This window comes from Carcharhinus amblyrhynchos, chromosome 16 (genome assembly GCF_965287045.1).
Source record: "Carcharhinus amblyrhynchos chromosome 16, sCarAmb.v2.hapA, whole genome shotgun sequence".
NCBI classification, from domain to species: Eukaryota; Metazoa; Chordata; class Chondrichthyes; order Carcharhiniformes; family Carcharhinidae; genus Carcharhinus; species Carcharhinus amblyrhynchos.
Window position 1 is genome coordinate 10467661 of NC_137339.1, and position 14154 is coordinate 10481814.

General features: G+C 42.5%; 1 protein-coding gene across 3 annotated transcripts in view; it reads left to right on the plus strand.

Moving 5' to 3' along the window:
• The window catches only part of dhx35 (DEAH-box helicase 35), a 67424-nt gene that overhangs the window by 13508 nt on the left and 39762 nt on the right, over window positions 1–14154 (plus strand). For 2 of the 3 annotated variants that reach the window (XM_080204395.1, XM_080204396.1), the window contains exons 3-9: window positions 251–338; window positions 1324–1401; window positions 3847–3951; window positions 4898–4959; window positions 11314–11383; window positions 12355–12414; window positions 13935–14047. In XM_080204395.1, coding sequence (XP_080060521.1) covers window positions 251–338; window positions 1324–1401; window positions 3847–3951; window positions 4898–4959; window positions 11314–11383; window positions 12355–12414; window positions 13935–14047 — 576 coding nt within the window. Of the gene's footprint in view, window positions 1–245; window positions 339–1323; window positions 1402–3846; window positions 3952–4897; window positions 4960–11313; window positions 11384–12354; window positions 12415–13934; window positions 14048–14154 lie in introns of all 3 variants that reach the window. The other variant, XM_080204394.1, reaches the window with a different exon arrangement.

Genomic DNA, 14154 nt, shown 5'->3' on the forward strand with positions numbered 1-14154 from the left:
TAGGCGTGGGCAATAAATGCTGGCCTTGTCACATCCCATGACTAAATTAAAAAAAAACTTGTGGTTCTGCTTACTTCCCCACAAATCCATCCATTTTATTCATTAAACTGCAAATCGTTGGATTTAGTAAGATTCATGAGACCTCATGGCATAGATCGTTTGTCCTGGTGAGACCTTAAGATAGTCATCTGTGTTTTAAGCCAACAGTCATAATTTTCAGTGAAGTTTTGTTCCTTTTTTTTTAGCACAGAAATCACATCCTTTATTTGGTGGAAAACTATCAGACAGTGGTGATTGTTGGTGAAACTGGATGTGGAAAGAGCACTCAGATTCCCCAGGTTGGTATTAACGAGTTACAACATTTCTCTGTGTCACGCTGAACGAGTTGTCACTGGGGCAAGTGATATATTATCACATGGGTTCACTCAAAAACAACATTTTTACTGCCTTTAGAACGTGTTATGTAAAATTTTGACAGCCAATCAATAAATCAGTAGGAGTTTTCAATAGAAAATTAAAATTTGTGCTTGGAAAGGAAAAAATTGCAATGTTCTGGGGGAAGGATAAGGGAGTTAACTTAATTAAGTTTATTTATTAATGTCATAAGCAGACTTAAAGAACACCGCAATGAAGTTACTGTGAAAATCCCTTAGTCATCATATTCCAGCACCTATTCGGCTACACTGAGGGAGAGTTTAGCATGGTCAATGCACCTAACCAGCACATCTTTCAGACTGTGGGAGGAAACCGGGAGCACCCGGAGGAAACCCACGCAGACATGGGGAGAACGTGCAGACTCCGCACAGACAATGACCCAAGCCGGGAATTGAACCCCAGTCCATGGCGCTGTGAGTCAGCAGTGCTAACCACTGTGCCACCCCCGTTAACTCTTGGCTAGCTTTTTAAAATAGCTATTAGAGGCATGATGGGCCAAATGACCACCGTCTGTGCTATGTCATTCCAAGTGTAGAAATTCATGGGATCGTTGATAGGTTTCCAAACCAAACTGCTGGCTCTAACCTTTTCTAAAAGATGCTGCATTATTTTTGGTGTATAAAACTGAAAAGAAAGCCATAACAAAAATGAGAAGTGGGTTAGTTAACCCTGCCCTTTGTGTTCAGTAGCATTGAGTTGCAATAGGTGATTGAGCGGGTGTTTAAAAGGATGGAGGATGTTGCTTGGAGAATTAGTTTCAAAGAGGAAATGCTTCTATTTTAATACATCTTCCACAGTAGCCTGTCGAAGAATGTGAAGTGTATATTAAGGTATGTCGTTAACAGGGCTGACTGCTTCTTTCTTCCTCCTAAAACTGTTTGCTGACAGTATCTGTTGGAAGCTGGTTGGACAGCAGAGGGCCGAGTGATTGGTGTGACACAGCCCCGTAGGGTGGCCGTTGTTTCTGTAAGTACTGATTCACATTCCATATTTCTCAATCTCATTCTCAATTTGCCCAGTCATTTTCCTGGCCCTGGCTTCTTCATTTTAGCTTTATGATTCAGTTCAGTGCTGCAAGTTCAGATCAGGTCTAACACCCCACCCCACTCCCATTTCCTCCTCATCCCTCCTCCCCACCCCACTGCCCCCAAGATATTGCATAAATTATATGCTTCAGTGCGAACCTGAGGAGCAGCAGCAGAATAAACACTGGGTGGGTAGGTGAGAAGAGCTCTCTCCAATTTATTTACACCAGGATTATTTGCATGGATCCCGAAACCAAACTGATATTGATTTGAATGGTATTTGATCCTGAACAGTTTGGATTCATGGCATTGGACAGTAAAGAGAAACTGATCCAATTTAATTATGACCACGTGCCTAATGACAATTGGGTGGAACAGAATTACACATTACAAATTTAGATCATGAACATTGCATTGACAGTTTTGTTTTTTCACCTATGAAAAGCATTGAAAGTGGCACCATCAAATCTTCCTGTCCTTGGTGCCCTCAATATTGGTGCACGATTATTTAGAAAGGATATTATTAAACTAGAAAAAGTGCAGAAAAGATTTACTAGGATGCTATCGGGACTTGATGGTCTGAGTTATAAGTAGAGGCTGGATAAACTGGGACTTTTTTTCTCTGGAGGGTAGGAGGCTGAGGGGTGATCTTATAGCGGTCTATAAAATAATGAGGGGCACAGATCAGCTAGATAGTCAATATCTTTTCCCAAAGGTAGGGGAGTCTAAAACTAGAAGGCATAGGTTTAAGGTGAGAGGGAAGAGATACAAAAGTGTCCAGAGGGGCAATTTTTTCACACAGAGGGTGGTGAGTGTCTGGAACAAGCTGCCAGAGGTAGTAGTAGAGACGGGTACAATTTTGTCTTTTAAGAAGCATTTAAACAGTTACATAGATAAGATGGTTGTAAAAGGATATGGACCAAATGTGGGCAATTGGGATTAATTTAGGGGTTTAAAAAAAAGATGGCATGGACAAATTGGGCCGAAGGACCTGTTTCCATGCTGTAACGCCTATGATTCTATGATTAGCAGTAATAAATTTGAATTCCAGACTTGTCTGCAGAAATCTGATTTTGCTGCATCCTAACTCACACTGTGTATTACTCATCCATTATCCCAGGATGGATTTTAAAATTCTCATCCTTAGGTTTAAATCCCTCCATGCTCTCACTCCTCCTCCTGCCCCAGAACAATGCACTAAGTTGATCTTCCTATACATCTTAGCTATGACTGTAACACCACAATCCACAGTCTCTCCTTTCCTTCTCTGTGTACAGTATGCTTTGGAAAGCATGCAAGAAACAACATTTTTCACGATATACTAATGCATGTGACAATAATCAATCAAATCAAATCAGCTCTGTGCACCTCCGGTTCTGGCCATCCCCACTGCTTCCTTCTCTAGATCAAGTAAGGAGGGGTTCTAAAGGCCTTTCCTGCTTTTTTTGCCTCCATTTTGATTGGAACAGGCTTTTTTGTTTGAAGAATTTTGTACATGCTGAGAACCTAAAAGAACCAATCGGACAGGTTTTCTTGGGTTTAGTAAAGAAAGATGCTGGCTTTATGATACTTCAGTGAAAGGAATTTATGGCATGTATGTTGGGGTCTTGGCTGACTCCAGGCTGAATTTGGTGGTCTTGCGATTTTCCTTACTCGAGAAAGGATGTACTGGCACTGGAGGAGATGCAGAGGAGATTCATTAGGTTGATTCCGGAGTTGAGAGGTATGGCTTATGAGAAGAGACTGAGTCAACTGGGGCTATACTCATTGGAATTCAGAAGAATAAGGGGCGATCTTATAGAAACATTTAAGATCATGAAGGGAATAGATAAGATAGAAGCAGGGAGGTCGTTTCCACTAGCAGGTGAAACTAGAATTAGGGGGCATGGCCTCAAAATAAGGGGGAGCAGATTTAGGAATGAGTTGAGGAGGAACTCCTTTACCCAAAGGGTTGTGAATCTGTGGAATTCCCTGCCCAGTGAAGCAGTTAAAGCTACCTCATTGAATGTTTTTAAGGCAAGGGTAGAGAAATTTTTGAACAGTAAAGGAATTAAGGGCTATGGTGAGCGGGCAGGTTAAGTGGAGCTGAGTCCAGGAAAAGATCAGCCATGATCTTATTGAATGGTGGAGCAGGCTCGAGGGGCCACATGGCCTACTCCTCCTCGATCTTATGTTCTATATAATGTTCTTTGGTGACTTTGATGCTTCCAATTTAAAGATATAGGCTGAAATCTTACCAGTGTTCACTATCTTGGTGCTGGAAAGGAATTTAGGAGTATCACTGTATGGAGAGATTATATGGTGAAGCTAGAACTTAGAGAACTGCTAGCAGAGTATTCCTGAAACCAGATTGGTTCATGTTGACCATTCTCTCCTGTGTTCTAAGGTGGCAGGACGAGTGGCAGAGGAGCGTGGCGTGGTGTTGGGTCATGAAGTTGGATATTGTATCCGTTTTGATGACTGCACCGATTTCCAGACAACAAGAATAAAGGTAAGGTAACAATTGTTGGTGCATCTCACCACGATTGGTGCAGTTGGTTAGAGCACTGTCGCATGTGGTTATGGTGCCCAGGCAGTGCCAAGCTAACTGTTGCCAGCTGAGATGTCGTTCAGTCACTCTCCAGACCAAAGAAACCAGTCCATCTGCTTTTTCTGTAAGAGCCTGATTACTCATTTCAAGCTTTTTCCCAGAAAATACATGTTGCGATATTGAATCTTTTCAAGGCTTGCTGCCATAAATTTCCATATACCACTCACTCAGTGGGTGGAGGAGTGAGACAGTGTAGTGTTTCTGTGTGTGTGTTCTGTGTTTGTTTTGTTATTTCCCACCAATCACCTTTTTATTCTCATTTAATCAATCTCTAGTACATCTCCTGGTACATTCAACAATTCTACACTTAATATCACGGAGTATCTTTTCTCTGGGTTGTTTTCATTGTGGGCAATAGGATAAAGCAGATTGCAGCAACCACTCACTCGTTTTACATCTTAATTTTATAGATGGCTGATCCAATTTCTCATATCACCCAAAGGTTAGGTGAATTGGCCATGCTAAATTCTCCCTCAACATACTAGGGTTTTTCATCTACAAAAACCATTGGGATGTGATGCCATCAACTCTTCCTGCATTTACCCTGCTAGTCCCCCTGACACTAAGGGTCAATTTAGCATGACCAACCCATCTAACCTGCACATCTTTGGACTGTGGGAGGAAACTGGAGCACCTGGAGGAAACCCACGCAGATACGGGGGGAATATGCAAACTGCACACAGACAGTGACCCAAGCCGGGAATCGAACCCGGGTCCCTGCCGCTGTGAGGTAGCAGTGCCACCATGCTGCCCACGTTGTGTTGATGTTGAGCTTCATTGGAACACTGCAGTAGGCTGAGGATTTCTGAATTGAAACACTGATTAAATCAGTGTTGTTGTGTTTTAGTTTCTAACAGATGGGATGCTTGTCCGGGAAATGATGGCTGACCCTTTATTGAAGAGATACAGGTAATTACTGAAAGAACAGTTTGGCTTTTTGAACGTTACTGTGACTCAACTTTCTTTTGTCAGTATATGAAATATAATTGGAAGCAAAATGAAGAAACACCACGCAGGATGCTGCTTTTAAACTGATGCTGGCTAATACCTGACTCTATCTGTTATTTCATTGGATTAAAGCAAATTACTGCAGACGCTGGAATCTGAAACCAAAATGCTGGAAAATCTCAGCAGGTCTGGCAGCATCTGTAAGGAGATAAAAGAGCTGACATTTTGAGTCCAGATGACCCTTTGTCAAAGCTTTGATCTGCTAGGATTTTCCAGCATTTTTTTCTTTTGGTTTCAGCCATGACATTGTTTTGCACACACTCTCATTCAGTTCTTCTGGCTGAGAATTATGTTAAACTAAACACACTTTAGATTAAAACTCTCTATTATCAACTGCTACAGAATGTTAAATCAAATAGAAATGAAATCAACATCCTATATTCACAGGGTTTGGGAGGGAGTTAAATAGATTGTGAACCAGAATAGAATGTGAGACCTACTGTGATATGCTTCGGTTTTCTGATGTACCATGTACTTTTAATGCTGAAGACATTAATCATTTATAATTTGTATTGACATTATTTCCTGGTAATGAACTTGTCACTTGATAAATGTACAGTGGTTAAATCCCAGCTGTTCGTTCTTAAGTGTGAACATTGACGCATATCGATGCTATGCAACTCACAGTTGTCAGGGCTTGATAGCAGACAGGTAAAAGCAAAATATTGTGGATGCTGGAGATCTGAAATTAAAACAGAAAGTGCTGGGAAAGTGCAGTGGGTCTGGCAGCATCTGTGGCAAGTGTTACAATCCTGTTTGATAATACAGGAGAAGTTAGATCCCGGAGTGATACCTGGCTTGATAAATCCTAATTTCTTTATAAACTGTGAAGGAAAGTTCTTGAACAGATTCACAGGAGTCATCTTTTTAAACTTTGGATGAAGTTTTTAACACAAAGAGTAAAACACAATTAATGAGCCTTATTACATCAAAGAGGTTGGAAAAAGCTCAACGCACACACAGAATGATGATTCAAATATCCACGATTCTTTCATCCCAGCAACATTTTCACAGATACATACACATTCAGGAAGATAAAGCAGTGTACAATATCTAACTTGTACCATGATATGCAGGAAAAGTATAAGGTATATGTGAATTAACAGTTGAATTGTGGTCAGACACACCATGCTCTGGAGTAAATTGTAGATGTGACTAAAGCAGATTCCATGGATTTCCCAACAAACCACCGTGATGTTTGCCATGGTGTGAGCCAACTGGTCTCACTGAAACATTGTCTTTCTCATGAAGGTTTCCAATTTTCCACGTTCAAAGATCTCACCTTCGAATTGTCCCCAAATATTGCTTCCCTTTGAAGAGCTTCAACCAGGATCCATCTCCAGGATTTCAATCACGCCTTGTAGGATTCCTTTCCTGTGGGTCTCCCGAGTAAACTTAAGCTTCACCTTCCAAGGACAATTTTAAATCTTCTGCCATGTCAAGCAGAAAAACACTGCGCCAAAAATCCCACAGTGTGGAATCACCAAGCTTCAGCTGCCTCCTTAGATCTTTAGGGCTTCTCTCAAGCCCGCTTTACTTCAGGGCTGTTCCTTGCAACTCTCTCTTTAACGGAGAGCCTATTGCTCTGCTCCTTTCTTTTAACCTAACTTCTGGGAATTCTTTCTTATCCCTGTCTTTGTCCCTGCCTGAGTCTTCCTTCTGGGACCTCTCCCTGTCCTCCTCCTGTGTCCTTCCCTGATAATGGCAATCCAGTTCAGCTCACCTGACCTGCATTTGATGTCATTTTTACTTATTTTCTTCTGTGCAGGTGCTGGTCCCCAGGCTGAAGACATGAAAACCCCAAACTGCACCTGCGTAGCCATTTCCCAGCCAAAGCGTGCACAAACGAGAGCTGGAGTTCCCCACCCCTAACTTCAAATTAAAGTGTCTTGGGTTACAGGTAGATATATAGATGAGATGGTCAAATGGGTGGATAAATAGCAGATGGAATTTAGCCTGAAAAAGTGTGAGGAGTAATTTGACAGCGAAGTATACTATGAAAAGTCTGACATTGGGAAGTTCCAAAGAATAAAGGAACCTTGAAGTGTTTGTCCATAGATCCCTGAAGGCTAAAAGGCAGGCAAATAGGTGAAAAAGGCAAATGGCACACTTGCCTTTATTAATCAGGGTATAGATTACAAGAGCAAAGAGGTCATGATGGATTTGTATAGAACTTTGGTGAGGCCACAGCTGGATTACTGTGTGCAGCTCTGGTCGCCACACTATGGGAAGGATGTGAACGCACTGGAGGGGACGCAGAGGGGATGGAATACTTAAGTTAGAAAGATGTTAGATAGGCTTGGATTGTTTTCTCTGGAGCAGAGAAGACTGAGGGGGTGACCTGATTGAGGTGCTCAAGATTATGAGGGGCATGGACAGGGTAGATAGGAAGCAGCTGTTTCCCTCAGTTGAAGGGTCAGTAACAAGGGGACACAAGTTATAAGTGAGGGGTGGGAGGTTTAGGGGGGATTTGAGGAATAACTTTTTTACCCAGAGGATGGTGATGGACTGGAATGCAGTGCCTGGGAGGGTGTTGGAGGCGGGATGCCTCACATCCTTTAAAATGGATGAGATTTCGCACACCATAACATTCAAGGCTGTGGGCAAGTACTGGTAAGTGGGATTAGGTGGGCAGGTCAGGGCCTTTCATAGGGTTGTGCAGACTTGATGGGCCAAAGGGCCTCTTCTGCACTGTAGTATTCTGTGATTCTGTAAGTTTCATCACAAGAGAGAACCAAAGTTAATGCTCTGAGTCCAGTATTCGGAAGTGATGATGTAGTCTGGAACATGAATAAACCCATGCTCCAGGTCCCAACCTTAAATGTGACAGTATTATGGGGATAATAGGAGTGATTCCAAGACGATCATTTAAGTTATAAACTGTTTGAGCTTCATGCTTTCAGCCTATATGTTAATCCTCTCAGTGACTTCTTGTCATGTCCCAAAGGTTTGTTAATTTCCATACAATCTCCACCATAGTGGCTTGTTAATTTTCTTCTTCCACGCTCCCTCCCTAAGGCCTTGCCAGAGTTTGATTCCTCACTCAATTTGCAATTGTTCAGGTTGTGAAGCTTGATACTGAGAAAGGAAAGCTGTTTGACTGGCTGGGAGAAGAAATTGCACCAAACTTGCCTCCATTGTGGTATCCACATGCAGTGAGGTTGTCATATGTTGCTCCAGAATGGGAATCGTCTTTGATGTTTCTTTTTCTCTGACCTAGGGACGTTGAGTCCAATTGTTGCTTCCTTGAATCAAAGAACTCAGCACAAACCAGAAGCTATCCTGGAATTTTATTGATTCAATAGGGCTCATCTACACTCTGAGTCATGAAAGCAAAGAAAAGTCAACCTAGGGATAAAGACCATCCATTTCTTCACAACCTAACTCTCCCATCTTATCATCCATCTGGATTATGAACACTTTTTTACTACCTGAGAGTCATAGAATCCTACAGTGCAGAAGGAGGCTATTCAGCCCTTCGAGTCTGCACTGACCACAATCCCACCCAGACTCTATCCCTATAACCCCATGCATTTACCCTAGCTAGTCCCCCTGACACCAAGCAGCAATTTAGCATGGCCAATCCATCTAACCCGCACATCTTTGGATTGTGGGAGGAAACCGGAGCACATGGAGGAAAGCCACACAGACCCAGGAAGAATGTGCAAATTTCGCAGAGACAGTTACCCAAGCTGGGAATCGAACCCACGTCCCTGGTGCTGTGAGGCAGAGTGTTAAACACTGTGCTACCATGCCATCTCAAGGTTGAGCAAGTAATTATATTCATCTGGGCCACTGATTTTGGTCACAGAATGACATAGGTAAATGAGGAGGGAAAGAATGTAAATAAAATGCAAGTCACAGAACTTACGCAGGGCACCGTACGTGGGCAGCATATGATATTCTGACTTCTTCCACTACAATTTGTGTACATTTCCAATCTTTAACTCTTTTGGTTAAAAGCTTCTCAGAGTGAAACCAAATTAATCCTACCTGACAGTGTATTTTTATCCAAAAAACCTATTTAGCATTGCCGAAGAGCAAAACGTGTGGAGCATGGTGAATAGGAAAGATGGGGAAATGGTGGTATTATTGCTGGACTAGTAACGCAGAGATCCAGGGTAATGCTGTGAGGATCTGGGTTTGAATCCCACCATGGCTGATAGTGAAATTTGAATTCAACCAAAATCTGAAAGTAAAACTTTAATGATGACCATGAAACCATTGTCGATTGTTGTAAAAACTCATTTCTTTCACTAGTAAGTGGTTAGTTTGCTGCCTCACAGGGATCTGGGTTTGATTCCGGTCATGGGTGACTGTCTGTGGAGTCTGCACGTTCTCCGCATGCCTGCGTGGGTTTCCTCTGGGTGCTCTGGTTTCCTCCCACACTCCAAAAATGTGTAGGTTAGGTAGGTTGGCCATGCTAAATTGTCCCTTAGTGTTCAAAGGTGTGTAGGTTAAGTGGATTAATCATGGTAAATACATGTGGTTATAGGAATTGGGTTGGGGGGGCATGGGTCTGGGTAAAATAGTCTTTCTGAGAATCGGTGCAGACTCAGTGGGCCAAATGGCCTCCTTCTGCACTGCAGAGTTTCTACGAAAGAGGGAATCGTTTGCAAATTGGGAAGACCAAAAAGGAAAAATCTGGGATGAGAGTCAGGAGTGAATTTTTATTAACTTTTGGACCTGGGCACAAAATATCTAGACTGACACTGCAGTGCAGCACGAGGGACTGCTGCACTGCTGTAGGTATCATTTTTGGATGATACATTAAACCACGCCAGCCCTCCCAGTGACAACCATTTCGGAAAAGAGCAGGGGAGTTATTCCTGATGAAGGGCTGACAAAGGGTCATCCAGACTCGGAACATTGGTTCTATTCTCTCTCCATAGATGCTGTCAGCCCTGCTGAGTTTCCCCAGCATTTTCTGTTTTTGTTCCAGATCTGCAGTATTTTTGCCTTTATGTTTGTTTGAGTTGATCAATGTTTACCCTTCAATCAAAATCACAGAAAAAGATTAGTCATTATCCAATTGCAGTTTGTGGGAGTTTGCTGTGCACAAATTGCTGTCTTTTCCTATATTACTGTAGTGACTACATTTCCAAAGTGTTTCATTGTCTGTAAAATACTTTGGATGTCCTGCAGAGATGTAAATAAATGCCATCTTTCTTTCTTCAAGCTGTTCATTTTTAGTTGTCAAAATCCATGAATGGAATTTAATGCCCTCCCCCATGGCAAGTTTAGTAGTGCAGGGGCATTTAGTTAATGGGAGGGTGATGGGTGGGGACACCGTCCCCTTTCTGCCATTGTCCTGATGATGTCAATGACAGGCAGGCCCTTGGTCTTACTGCCCCAATTGAGCCCCTTAAGTGGGTAATTAGTGTTCACTTAAGACTCTCAACCCAACACCTCTGCTGGCCACCCATTGGCAGATGGGGGAGCTGGCATGCAGGAAGCCCAAAGAACACACCTTGGGTTTTTGGTGTCAGGCACTCAACGGCTGATCGATGGACTCGGTACTAGGAAGGAGGGGTCTGCTGAGAGCCACCCTGCTGCCAAACATTCTCCCCACCATCTCTCCACCCCCACCAATCACTCATGGGGTTATGGTGATTCTAAGCCTCAGATTGATGTAATACTGGTAACAGCCACCACTTGCCCAGTGGTGCTACTGCACGGTGCAGGAATTCCAGCCTCTGAATGGCCAGCAGCTCTTTTAGGCGGGACTTCCACCCTCAGAGTCCTTGATCCCGGTGAAGGTCCTCACCAAGTAATTAAATGCCTGAGGCAACATGGAGTTCTCGCTGCTCAACGTTGCACAGGCAATCACCACCACCACACACACACACCCCGGTTCTGTTAAATAGCAGGGTAGATACGTGGGGTTACGAGGTTAGGGCAAAGGTGGGCCTTGGCAAGATGCTCTGTCAGAGAGTCAGTGCAGACTCGATGGGCTGAATGGCCTCTTTCTGCACTGTAGAGATTCTATGAATATAGTTTTGCCTTCACAGAACCTTTATAAAAGTGTTAATTTTGTAAATTTGTCACTCTGCATAATACGAAGAAGATTGCAGAATATTTATTTATAGTTTTAATTGGCAATATTCATTACTGTATTAAAATGTGTAATCTGGTGGCAATATATTTTGTAGTGTGGCACTCACCTCAGGGGGGAATGTGGAGAGAACATGGTTAGGTTTGATTGCTTCGTATGTCTGACACTGTACTATGTTCTTGTGTTTTCCTGCATTTCAGTGTTCTCCTGTTGGATGAAGCCCATGAAAGAACCTTGTACACAGACATTGCTATTGGCTTATTAAGAAAGGTCAGCAACCAGTAACTTTGCTATGCTTGGTGAATGAAAACCTCAGGATGTTTGGTTCTTGTAAGACAAGATCTGATGTTGTAGCAGAAAACATTTTCTGTTTGTAATTAAACTTCTCTGTAGCTATTCCTTGATTTAGGAAGTACAGAGCAGATCCGTCATTACAAGGCAGAAGTGACAGATTTTGGGAGTTGACCTTATTGTCAGATTTACAACATTTTGACTTTACCTTTAGCAGTTCAAGTTGTTAATGGAAGGATTTGTAAGCCAACTCTTTCTAAGGCAGTGAGAGAGATGCGATGATTTATTTCTAGATGATCATTAAGATTACATTGATGAGTCATTAAGATTAAATAGTATACAGTACACGATATCCCTGTTCTGTGTTTTTACAAAAACACCGATTGACAATCCTAACTCTGAACCTGTGTCTACAATTCCTTCTATCTTGCTTTGCCCCCTCTAAGCATATCTTGTCCATTGAATGCACCTACTGCTCCCTAATATGCAAAGTCAAAAGCAGTACTAAAATCTAGGTGGTCCAGTGGCTAGCACAGTTGCATCACAGCGCCAGGGACCCAGGTTCAATACCAGCCTTGGGTCACTGTCTGTGTGGAGTTTGCAAGTTCTCCCCATGTCTACGTGGGTGTCCTCTGGGTGCTCTGGTTTCCTCCCGCAGTCCAAAGATGTGTGGGTTAGGTGGATTGGTCATGCTAAATTGCCCCTTAGTGTCCCAAGATGTGTAAGTTAGGGGGATTAGTGGGATAAATGCACGGGATTACAGAGTAGATCCATGAGTGGACCTGGGTAAGATGCTCTTTTGGAAAGTCAATGCAGATTCAATGGGCCAAATGGCCTCCTTCGGTACTGTAGGGATACAATGATCTTACAAAGGATTGGACAAACCATAAGTATTTTTAGTCCAAAATCTTGGAAAGATGCATTAACTTTGTTTGCCATATTTTTTATAGATTCAGAAGAAAAGAGGGGATCTTCGAATTATTGTTTCTTCTGCTACACTGGATGCAGAGGTATGTCCTACAGATACAGTGCCTGTGTAAACTCAAAATAGGCTTATCATTCCCCTTCCTATCTCTGTAACCTCCTTCAACCTTACAGCCCTTCAAGATTTCTGCACTCCTCCAATTCCGGCTTTTTGCTTATCCCCAATTTTCTTTGCTTCACTGTTAACGGTTGTTCTTTCAACTACCCCAGTCTTAAATTTTGGTATTCACTATCCAAAACCTGATGCCTCTTTATTTACTTCTTTACTTATCTTTTGATTATCCTTGTATTTCCTTCTGTGTCCAGTATCACAGGTTGTTTGATAGCACCCCAGAGAAGAGTCTTGGAATGCTTTACTGTGCTAAAGAGGCATTTTAAATGCAAATTGTTGTCGTTTTTGTATCTTGTGGACTAATCTGAAATCAGGGCCACATTTAAAGGCTCAATCCAGATAGAAGTATCACTTCTTCATGTGATTGGAAGAGCAGCAACACACTTGTGGATGTAATGTAATGTAAAAATAAGGACAAGTAACTCAATTGTAGACCATGTTCCAATAACTATCCTCGATTAGCCAGTCTGCTATAGGAACATACAGATAATTGGATTAAGTTTCCATGATAGAGGTTGGGAAGGGAGGGGTCCTTCTGGTTGTCCACGACAACATCAGTGGAAACTCCAGTGTAAAGCTATTTGTGTGGGGTTGATGGATCCTTCACCGAGATTATGAAAGACTATTGGAAGATTCTTTCTCGTGTATTTTATCCATGTCACCTACGAGCATGCAAAATAGGAGCACAAGTAGACCATTCAGCCCCTTGAACCCGCTCCACCGTTTGATAAGATCAAGGCTCAGCTATTTGTGTTTCAAGTTTTACATTCCCACTTATGCCCGATAAGTTTTGATTTCCTGGCTGAACAAGAATCTATCCACCTTCACCTTGAAAATATTCAATGACCCAAGCTCCATCACCTTCTGCAGCAGAATGTTCCAAAGTCACACAACTCTGTGAGATAAGAACTCTCCTCAACTCCGTCCTAACAGGGTGACCCTGAATTTTAAAACACTGTGCCCTAGTTCATTTCATTATTATCTTCCATTAATTTCTTAGTGTCACTCTCTAGAGGACCAACGCTCACTTTACTTGCTCTTTCCCTCTTGAAGTCCTGATCCCATTCTGTGCCAGTGGGCTTACTGATTCAGCCAGGGCACTGAGTGGGTCATTGCAATTGGCTACAGTCACTTGGGTTGCTGGATCGCTGCTTCTTGATGTGACAACAACTTTAGTGATGAAAAGATCTTCTTAACCACTGCACAGAATGTTATTAATGAGAGCTACTTCAACATTGTGTTTTTTTTTTGAGGGGGTTAGGGTTTCCTCCAGCTCTTTACCTTTCAGTTTGCTTTTGGCCCATAAGTGTTAAGAATCCGATCTCACAGTTGTATGTTCTAACAGGAGCTAAATCTTCCTCATTAAACTGCGTTGTTGGTGCATGCACCGATGAAGACTGATGATTTCCTATTTTTAACTCCTTTTCATTACAGAAATTTCGTGGCTTTTTCAATCTAAACGAGACCACGGACCCGAGTAAGGATACTTGTGCCATTCTCACCGTGGAGGGTCGGACATTTCCAGTCGACATTTTTTATACTTTAAGGTACATTTTGGGGCTGTGGGAAAAGAGCAAGGATGTGGGATCGTGGATAGTTCTCTTGAAGCAGTGGTTCACAACCTTCTTATCTGGAAACCTCTATTGCAGGACCA